The following is a 10248-nucleotide window of genomic DNA, read 5'->3' as shown; positions in this document are numbered from 1 at the left end:
AATAAATTGCGTGGCACAGCTGATCGTCGGAAATATCGATTAGTCCAAACTGGTATTTCCGACAATCAGCTGTGCCGTGCGATTTATATTCGCTAGAAAGCAGGAAATCATGTGGCACAGCTGTTTCCACCCCTTTTGCTGTTCTACTTACCTTAGAAAAGGCTTCTTAAGCCTTCTTTTTCAGCACTGGGCAGTAGCACCTGTGGTACAGATGCACGCAAAGCGTGCATTTGACGCACACTGTGCATGCACACTCAATGCAAACCGTTGGAGGATTTCACCACTGGTGTGTGTGGGTGTGCCGACCTCACATCTGGAGTGGAGGTGGGGCGGAGAATGTTCCAAAGGGTTGGGTGATGGCAAGGAACGCTCTCTTTGTGACCCCCTGCCAGTTGAAACTCTTTCACTGACCAGGTCCATAGGATGCCGCCCACCCTGAGGATGCAGTGGGAGGAAGATGCTTCCGCAGGTCCCCTGGCCCCGTGTGAGGGATTTCGGGGTGCATTGCATGGCTATGGAGTCCATATTCAAAGCTTTGATTTATTCAAGAGGGCGGAATACAGGAAGTCCTCGAGTTGCAACGGTTCACTTAGCAACCGTTCCGAGTTACGACGGCACCTGGGGGGGGAGGGGAAACCTACAACTGTAGCAGCCTCCCCGTGGAATTCTGATGCTTGACGATGGTTGGGAACTGACTCACATTTATGACCGTCACAGTGTCCCGGGGTCACGTGATACCTTCTTGTGACCTCTACCCACTCCTTCCTTCCTTTCTTTTTCTCATTCTTTTTTCCATTCTATTTCTTTCTTTCTTCTCTGTTCTCACGGTCTCTCCTTCCTCCCTCCCTCCCTCTTCCCTTGCTTCACCCATCCTCTCTCTCTCTCTCTCTCTCCTGCTCCCCCACCAATACGCAGCGGGGGCGGGGCGAGCGGGGCGCGCCCACTTCCGCCTTGCCCCCCTCCCCCCGGAAGCGCGTCAGGCCCTGCCACTACAGCTCCCAGCGGGCCCCACGGCCGTCGCGCGCGGGTGACGCAGGGCCGGGACAACCCGGAAGCGCGTCCCGGGGGCTCCCCCTGGCGGCGGCGGGCGGCGGGGCGATGGCGCTGGTGGAGGGCGTCGGGGACGAGGTGACGGCGCTGGCGGCGCTGCTGGCGGCTCTGGGGCTGCTGGGACTGGCCTGGTTCTCCACGCGGACGGGCGAGCGGGGGGACGGAGCCCTCCCCGCCGCCTCCGCCCGCCGGGACCAACCCCGCCCCGCCGCCCCCCGCCCAGACCAGCCCCGCCCGCGCCCCAGGGAGCAGGAGGAGGGGGAGGAGGAGGGGGGGGAGGAAGGCTCGGGCCCCCCCTTCGTGCTGCGGCTCAAGTTCCTGAACGAGACGGAGCGGCTGGCCAGGGTCCGCCCCAGGGACACGGTGGGCGCCCTCAAGAGGTCAGCCACGGTGCAGCCCCCCGGCCCCCAAAGGACCCCGCTCTCCCCGCGGGTGGGTGGGTGGGTGGGTGGGTGGGGGCCTCAGGAGGAAGGAGGGGGGGGACTCGGAGGATGCCCTTCCTCGCCCACCCCACCCCTCCACCCCTTCTTTGGAACCCGGAATGGCAAGGGAGAGAGTTGGGGGGCAGGGGTGGAGGAGGGGGCTGGAGCAAGGGGGAGTGGGGTTCAGGGGAAATGGGGAGGAAGGGGTGGGGGCAAGAGGGAGGAGGGAGTGGGAGCGAAGTGGGAAGACAAGGGGGGCCAAGGGGGAAGGAGGGGGCTGGATCAAAGGGGGGCAGGAGGAGTTGGGGGGCAGGGGCCTCCTCCTTTGGCATCCTGGGCCCACTCTGAATGACGCCTCCTCGGCCCCCCTCCTTCCTTGCCCACTAGGCTCTACTTCCCAGGCCAGGAGCAGCTGGTCCGCCTCATCTACCAGGGCCAGCTCCTCCGGGATGACGCCCAGACTTTGGCCGCCCTGCACCTCACCAACAACAGCGTGCTCCACTGCCACGTCGCCCAGCACCGGCCTCCACCAGCCGCCACCAATGCCGGACCCCGGACTGACGCCGAAGCTGCCCACGCTGCCCTGAACGTGGGCAGCCTGATGATGCCCCTCCTGGTGCTGATGCTGGCCGCCCTGTGGTACTTCCAGCTGCAGCACCGCCACGTCTTCACCGCCACGGCCACCACCTGCCTGGCTGGCCTCACCCTGGTCTTCAGCTTCGTGGCCTTTGCCGTCTATCGCAGATGACGCCGGCGGATGCCCGCTCTGCGCCCAAACTTGGGGATGTCTGTTGGGACGCCGGGCTCCGTTGGGGGACTCGGGGACGCTGGGTCCCGTTGGGGGGACGGGGCTGGGCTCTGAGCACTAGTGGGGGGTCAGCGAGGACGTGTCTGGTCCTTGCCAACCTAAGAAGGGACCTCCAAGGTCCCTTCCGACTCTGTTATTCTATTCTATTCTATTCTAACCGCCGGTTATTGTTTTTCCATTAAAGCTGTGAAGGAAAAAGGGAACGCACTGTCTCCACGGTGGGTGCCGGGGGGGATGAGAAGGGGGGCTTCTGGCTGGGCCCTACCACCTCCCCTAAACAAGGGGACAAGGGTTCACCCCAATGGCTGCTGGTTGGGGGGCAGGAGGAGTGGTGACGCTCGCTTGGTGGCCTCTGGAGCATCTTCAGGGAAGGGGCCTGCAGTCGCTCCCTGGACCCCCCTCTTTTCCTCCCTTCTCCCCCCAGAAGTTTGGAGCCCTGGCCTTGTTTTGGGGTGCAGTTCAGTGGGAGGGGAATACAGGCAGTCCCCAACTTAGAACAGTCCGTTTAGTGACTGTTCCAAGTTCCAATGGCTCTGGGAAAAAATGGGACTTGGGACCGTTTCTCAGCCTTAGGACCGGAGCAGCCTCCCCATGCTTGGCAGCTGATTCGGATTGACGACCGTCACAGGGTCCCTGGGATCCGGGATTTTGCGACCTCTCGACCAGCCAAGTCGGGGAGGGGTGAGGGGTGGAGGAAGCCGGGTTCGCTTAACGTCCGGGCGATGAACGTAATCAGCTACAGGGATTCACTGAGTTACTGTGGCAAGGGATGTCGCAAAATGGGGCTAAGCTCTCATTTAGCAAGATAAATTTTGGGGTCAATTGTGGTCATAACTCAAGGACAATCTGTATTGAGCTCAGCCTTCCTGGCTTCTTTCTTTCTTTCTTTCTTTCCTTCTTTCTTTCTTTCTTTCTTTCTTTCTTTCTTTCTTTCTTTCTTTCTTTCTTTTCTCTCTCTTTCTTTTTCTTTCTCTCCTTTTTCTCTCCCCTTCTTTCTCCTTCCTTCCTTTTCTTTTCTTTCTTTCTCTTACTTCCTTCTTCCATCCCTCAATTCTTTCTTTTGTTCTTTCTCTCGTTCTCTTTCTCTCTCCCACTTTGTTTTCTCTCTTTTTTCTCTCTTCCCTTCTTTCTCCTTTCTTTTCTTTCTCCTTTCTCTCTTGCTTCCTTCTTCCATTCTTTCTCTTTCTCTCTCTGTTTTTTCTTTCTCTTTTTCTTTCTTTCTCTCTTGCTTTCTCTCTTACTGTTTCTTTCCCATCCTTCCTTCCTTCCTTATTTTTCCTTCTTTTTCGCTGCTGCCTCCTCTCTCTCTCTCTCTCTCTCCTCTCCTTCCCCATAGCTCTGTTACCCTTCATCTGGTAAATATTCTTACACTGGGGATTTCCAGAGCGTAAGAAGCCCAGGAAATCTTTAAAGGGGACTGACAACCACAATAGCGACCGGGGGATTTGTCATTAAGTGAGACATCGCGGAAACGGGACTCGAGACACACAACCTGTTGGCTTCCCTGTTGCCTTGGCTGGTCAGAACCCGGCTGGGAAGGTTGCCAACCCTGCGGAATCACGGACACTGCGGCCATCCTCACTCTGCGACGGCCGCCAAATCGCAATCCTGTGTCCGCTGTGTCGGTCGTAAGGGCAAGGATTGGTCACAAGTCACTTTTTGGCCCCATCATGGTCACTAAATGGATGCTTGCCTGTCAATTGAAGTCAAATTGTCTGGATGGGGAGGAACAGGCTTAGACTCAACCCTTCCAAGACCAAGTGGCTGTGGTTCCCGGCGTCCCGGTAAAGTCAGCTGGTTCCATCGCTGACTATTGGGGGTGAGATCCTGGCCCCCTCAGAGAGGGCTCGCAACTCCTGGACGCACGGCTGTCTTTGGAAGGTCATATGACGGCCGTGGCCAGGGGAGGTTTTTAGCAGGTTCGCCTGATACGCCAGTTGCATCCCTTTCTGGACCGGGATGCCCTGCGCACGGTCACTCATGCCCTCGTCACGTCCCTTCTGGATTACTGCAATGCTCTCTACATGGGGCTCCCCTTGAAGAGCATTCTGGTCCAGAATATGGAGGCGCGGGTGATTATGGGGGCGACTCGTCACACCCACGTGACACCCCTCCTGCGCAAGCTGCATTGCCTCCCAGTGGTCTTCCGGGTGCGATTCAAGGTGTGGGTCACCACCTTTAAAGCGCTCCATGGCTTAGGACCCGGGTATATACGAGATTGTCTTCTGCCACTGATAGCCTCCCACCGGCCAATACGCTCCCACAGAGAGGGTCTCCTCAGGGTGCCGTCGGCCAAACAGTGTTGACTAGCGACACCCAGGGGGAGAGCCTTCTCTGTGGGGGCACCTGCCCTCTGGAATGAGCTGCCTCTAGATGTGCGTATGATCCCCGACCTGCGCACCTTTCGCCGCGCCCTGAAGACCCTCTTGTTCCAACAAGCCGGGCTGGTCTAACATGAATATGAATTTTAATGGGTGTATGTCAGTTTTTAATTTGTGGGCCAAATTTTTGTATATTTGATTTTAATGTTTTTTAAATTTTGTAAATTTTATGTGTTTTAATATGGCTGTACACGGCCCTGAGTCCTTCTGGAGAAGGGCGGTATAGAAGTCTAATAAAACTAAAGTAAAGTAAAGTAAATTGCTCGAGGCGCAAAGGGCAGAAATCCAGCGGTGGTCCCCCCACCCCTACCCTCTCATTCTCTCCCAATCCTGGCGTTTTGATTTCCCCCCTCCATGCTAACTTGCTAAATATATATATATATATATATTGGAAAGGGTTTTTTTGCGAAATAAAGGAAGCCAGTGGACATCCGAGCGTAGATTTGTCTTCTGTAAAATTGGTTGCTTTGGCGGTTTGGCTGATAGAAATCACAAAGCGTGCTGCGTTCTTTTTTTGTTTTTACTTTTATTATTACTATTATTATTTTTTTTCAATCCGTCCATGATCTTCTGATTCTTCAAGAAGAGAAGCAGCCTGGAATTAAGGAGAAACTTCCTAACAGTGAAGACAATTAACCTGTGGAACAGCTGGCCACCAGAACTTGTGGGTGCTTCATCACTGGAGGTTTTTAAGAAGAGACTGTAGGGGTATAGGGTCTCCTTCCTAAGCAGGGGGTTGGACTAGATGATCTCCAAGGTCCCTTCCAGCCCTGTTAGTCTATGATTCTGTAAGGGTCTCCTGCTCAAGCAGGGGGTTGGACTAGATGACCTCCAAGGTCCTGTCCAACTCTGTTTCTTTATTCTCTATTCTATTCTGTACCAAGGCAAGACAAACTATGGAAACTAATCAAGGAGAGAATCTAAAATTAAGGCGAAATGTCCTGACAGCCAGAGCCATTAACCAGCGAAACTGCTTGCCACCAGAACTTGTGGTCCTACTACATCACTGGAGGCTTTGAAGAAAAGACTGGACAGCCATTGGCCGGGAATGCCATAGGGTCTTCTGCATGAGCAGGGAGGTGGACTAGATGACCCCTTCCAGCTCGATTCTGGTTCTGATTCAAATGCCGCCTGTCCTTCCTGGGGCCGAGCGGGCAGCTGCTTTGGCCGACCCAGTGGCTCGTTCCGACTGGGTTTCGCCTGCGTGGATCAATCTGGAAAGACCGGAAAGCAGCCCGAAAGATTGGGTGGGTGAAGGGTGGGCTGCGGGTCCCTCCATCCATTTCCTCTACAGCAGCGCCCCTCCCTTCAACCTTTGAGGTACCGGGAATTGGTTCCATGGGGAGATATTTTTCCGCGGACCAGAGTGGGGGGGAGCCATGGTTTCGCCTGCCACCTGCATCCCACGGATGGGATGCTTCGCTTGCTTGTGCAGCCCCAGTTTCTGGCGTGCTGCTGCCTGGAGGTTGCCGACTCCTGCTCTACAGGTAGATTCATTTAGTGCCCGTTCGACGTTACAACAGCCCTCCGCCATTTTTCCCACGACTGTGGCAGCGTCCCCACGATCAACGTGATCTGCCATGGACTCATATTTATGACGGCCCCGGGGTCGGCCCCGCGATCCCCTTTTGTGACCTTCCAACGAGCCAGGTCCGGGAGTGGGTGGGGAAGCTTCACCACCACCACCACCCCCCGTGTCACTAACTCAACACCGATGGTGATTCACTGAACAACCATGGCGGGAAAAGTTGTACAATGGGATAAAACTCCCTTAACAAACCTCTCCCTCAGCAACGGAAATTTGGGGCTCGGGGTCATAAACCAAGGACTACCCACATTAAAAGGAAGCACCTGGTGGATTACCCAGCATAGACTGCAACTGAGCCCAATGTTTCTGTTGCTAAGCGAGATACTGCGTTACGGGCCTTTGGTTCCGTGTTGCAACCTTTCTCGGACACTGTCGTTAAGTAAATCGCTGCCCTCGTTCACTTACCAACCCGGTCAGGAAGTGAACCCGGCTTCCCCATTGTCTTTGCTCATTGGGAAGTGGCACAAGGGGGAATCCTGGGATTGTGGGGCACTGCACCCGTCGTAAGTACGAGTTGGTGGCCAAAAGCATCTGAATTTCGTTCAGGGAATTGTGCTTGTTAAGTCAGTCACCCGGTCGTTAAGCGAATCCTTCCCCCTTGTTGGAAGGTTGTGGCAAAAGGGGGATCCCATGACTCCCGGAATATTGCGACCTAAACGAGTAGGTGGTCCAGTGCCTGAATTTTGATGACGTGAGCAGGGGGATCCTAGAAAGCTAACGGAAAAAGGATCCGAAGTCCCTTTTTGTGATGCCATTGCTACTTGGAACGGTCACTAAACGAACTGTTGTAAGTCAAGGACTATCTGGATAAACCCCCTATTTTAGGGGTCGAATCCTGCCCACCCTGCCCACCAGGAGAGGCTTGTCTGCAGCGGCCCTGGGACAGAGGCAGGACCTCTCCAAGATGCTAGAAGAGCCCGGGATCTAGTCTCCTGGAGTTCCTTGGTCTCCAAATCGCTTCCAGCCTCCTTTCATCCCCCCTCCACCCCACCCCCACCCCACCCGCCAGCTCTTCCAAAGCCTCTTCCAGCGGCCGGAGCCGAGAAGTTCCAGCTGTTGGCAGCAGGGCGCGTGTTCGATTCCTGAACATGCCGCGGACGGCTCCGGATCGCTCTGCGGGACCTATTCCTCCACGTATTTTCCCACGCTGCTAACCCGCTCCGGATCCTCCCTCCTCGGACGGCCGTTTATTGCAAAGGACCGGCTCCAGCGGCGGGACTTTTTCCCCGTTGCTTAAGGCGTTGCCCCGCGTGACCGTCCGGTAGCCAGGATCCCCCGTGGGGGGCAGCAGGGTTCCTCAATTCCATCTCCTCCTTCCAACCCCCCCGTCCCGTCCCCAAATCCAGAGTAGCCTTCCTCGCCAGAGGGGGTCGGACGCGGGGCAGAACCTTTTCCCGAAAATCGCCGCATGGGCGCGGAGGAGGAAAAAACAAGAGCCCACGCACCGCTCAGGATCCACGCCCTGGCGACCAAATACGGGTTTCTTCTTTTTTCCCACTTTTTCGCAGGAACGAGACCAGTGGAACGTCCCTGCCCTTCGGCCGCTCTTTGCTCCGGCTTTTTTTGTTTTGTTTTATTTTGTTTTTTTGGGAGGGGGGGCTACGACTAGCCTCCGGCACCCCCATCTCTTTCTCCACCCCACAGAAGCGGCCCGCGGTGAGCAGGATCCACTGCCTCCCTGCTTTTGGGATGGGGGGTGGGCTGAAGATGTAGCTCCCCCGTGGAAGAAGCCCTCCCACTTTCCTTCGGGCTGCGCGGGGACCCCCGAAGTCCGGGGGCTGCGTAGACGGAGACCCCGGTCCCATTCGGGGAAAGGGGCGGGAGGTCGGTCACCCGCCGTGGGACCAAACTCGAAAGACAAAGGCGGGCCGTCCGGGGTGGGTGACTGGGTGGGCATCTCCAGGGCAAAGTAGGGATGCTGGGGTGGGCGCGCTCCCCCCTTTGAAACCTCTCCGGCAGGAGTAGGTGGGACGGAACTCTTGGGGGGTCTCTGTAGACCCACATTCCTCTGCTGCCCCTGCGTGTTAGCAACAGCACTTCAAAAGACCCCTCCCCATTTCGGCTCAAGAGACCCCCGTGGGCTTCTAGCGGGAGAAAGGGAGCGCAAGGAAAACGGAGGGCGCCCCTGGCTTGGCAGTGGGACATCCCCTTCCCCCAGCGGAGAAAGTGCCCGTCCGTCCGCCCCCCCCCCACGCCGGGTGCCCCGCCCACTCCTCGCCCCCCCTCTCCGGCTCGGGGTTTTTCAGCTCGCTCACTTCCTCCTCTGCCCGCCAGCTGCCTGTTTTCCCTCCCACCGACTTGCCAAGAGGGAGAAGACGCGGCGTGGGGAGCCATGATGGCGGGCACCGCGTTGGAGATCGATAGGACCGAGGTGGCCCTGCGGGGCTCCGGGGGTACCGTGGTCAACGTCACCCTCCGCCAGAAGTCCGGGATGGTTTACTTGTACAAGGGCTTGGCGTCCCTGGGTCGCCGCAAAGCAGCCGCCAAGGATGCCACCGGTGCTCTCCCTGCCCGCAGCCCACGCCGGAGGTGGGAGGGGGGAGCAGAAGGTCTTGGGAGTAAGGATTTGGGGAGGGGGGTTGCAGGCCTGGGGAAAGGGGATCGGAAGGCGGTCTGTCCTAGCCGAGCCTGGAGGGACCGAATTGGCTCTCCAAACTCTGCAGATGCTCAGAGGCGCCTCTCCACCTGCGTTGTGCCCCCTCTCCCCCAAGCCAGATTCTCACGAAGCCCCCCCCCATCTGGATGAACGAACCTCTGTGCCCGCCTAAGATCCCTGCTGCTGTCCTGGCACATCTGGCCACTTTGGGGATTATTTGGACTCCGAGCCAAGCAGAGGGGCTGATCCTCTTTCTCTCTGCTCCAGCTGAGGTGGGCGCCCACTGAGGTCTCCAGCTATCCTCGCCTGGCGAGAGCCCACCTTGCATCTGGGTCCCCTTTGCCACCTAGCCAGTGTCTTGTGCTGATGCCGCCTGTGGTCTCCCCTTTCGCACCCCTTCCCCAGGGAGCCCAGATCCTGCTTGGCACTGTGTGCATCGGCCTCCGGATGATCTTCAGCTTGGCTCCGAGCCCCGAGTACACCTACTACTACTACTACTACTATTACTACTACTACTACCGTGCATTCTATAACTGAGTCCCTTTCTGGATGGGCAGCCTGGTGAACAGTGGGGACGAGCCCCCTGGGTCTCAGTTGCCCCCCAAGAAGCAGGGGAGGAGTCGTGGGACGGAGCAAAGAGGGCAGGGTAGCTGAATGCCTGCAGAGTCCGGTCCATTTGTGGAGGGCTGGACTGCCGCCTTGCAGACATCCCTAGGAGTCAGTCCAGTCCATGAAGGGGGTCCAGTCCCCTGGGCCGGGGGCTTACTTCCTGCTGGTGGGTGGGTGGGTGGCCCCAATAGACACCACCCCTCACCTGTGGCGGCCACTGGGTAAGTGGGGAGGGTCCCATCCCTGACCCGTTCCCAGGTGTGCCCTTCCTCGCCTCTTAGGTCCACCTGGCCACATTCCTCAACCTGGGCAGCATCGTGAAGGGCTCGGTGGCCTTCACAGTGGGTTTGACGGAACTCCCATTGCCGACTTACCAACCCTACTTCTGTGCTCTGCAAGGGGTGTCACACTCAATACCCGCAGGGTGCTTACATTTGCCCACCCTGGAAATACAGAAGGACTGGCCTGTGGCGCCTCTGCCAGCGAAAACGGAGCCTCTGTGAGTGATGACTGGCCACCCCCCCCCAGCCATGTTCCCCCCCCCCAAGGTCAAACACAAACCTGATACAGCCCTCAACGAAATCGCATTTGACACCCTTGCTCCAGGTACTCCACAAAGGGTCACGCTGTGTTCACGAAGAGCAGCCCGTGCCCCGTTCTTGCCTCCAGGTGACGTCTCCTCTGGGGTAAATAGCTAGGGTTGGGGGGGGGCATTTGCTGGCCACTGATCAGTCCTAGGGAAGCTGCGTAAGCCGCCTTTTTCTCCCAGGGGGCTGGAAGGACTACATGGCCAT

At 57.4% G+C, this 10248-nt stretch overlaps 1 protein-coding gene across 1 annotated transcript; it reads left to right on the top strand.

The window, feature by feature from the left end:
- The first annotated feature begins 1044 nt into the window (after nt 1–1044).
- TMUB1 (transmembrane and ubiquitin like domain containing 1) lies at nt 1045–2483 on the top strand. The gene is made up of 2 exons (XM_034423473.3): nt 1045–1430; nt 1860–2483. Exons 1-2 carry the CDS (start codon nt 1099–1101, stop codon nt 2218–2220), a joined length of 693 nt encoding a protein of 230 aa, XP_034279364.1. The 5' UTR covers nt 1045–1098; the 3' UTR covers nt 2221–2483.
- Nucleotides 2484–10248: the final 7765 nt, after the last annotated feature.

Source organism: Pantherophis guttatus, chromosome 4 (assembly GCF_059756535.1).
Source record: "Pantherophis guttatus breed Tessera chromosome 4, ASM5975653v1, whole genome shotgun sequence".
In the NCBI taxonomy this organism is placed as follows: Eukaryota; Metazoa; Chordata; class Lepidosauria; order Squamata; family Colubridae; genus Pantherophis; species Pantherophis guttatus.
The sequence above is the reverse complement of the archived record's forward strand: the minus strand, read 5'-3'. Positions and strand labels throughout refer to the sequence as shown.

Coding starts and splice junctions, on each gene's coding strand:
- TMUB1 (XM_034423473.3), top strand. CDS start 1,099: ATGGCGCTGGTGGAGGGCGTCGGGGACGAGGTGACGGCGCTGGCGGCG. Junction 1,431..1,859: donor ACGGTGGGCGCCCTCAAGAG/GTCAGCCACGGT, acceptor CTTGCCCACTAG/GCTCTACTTCCCAGGCCAGG.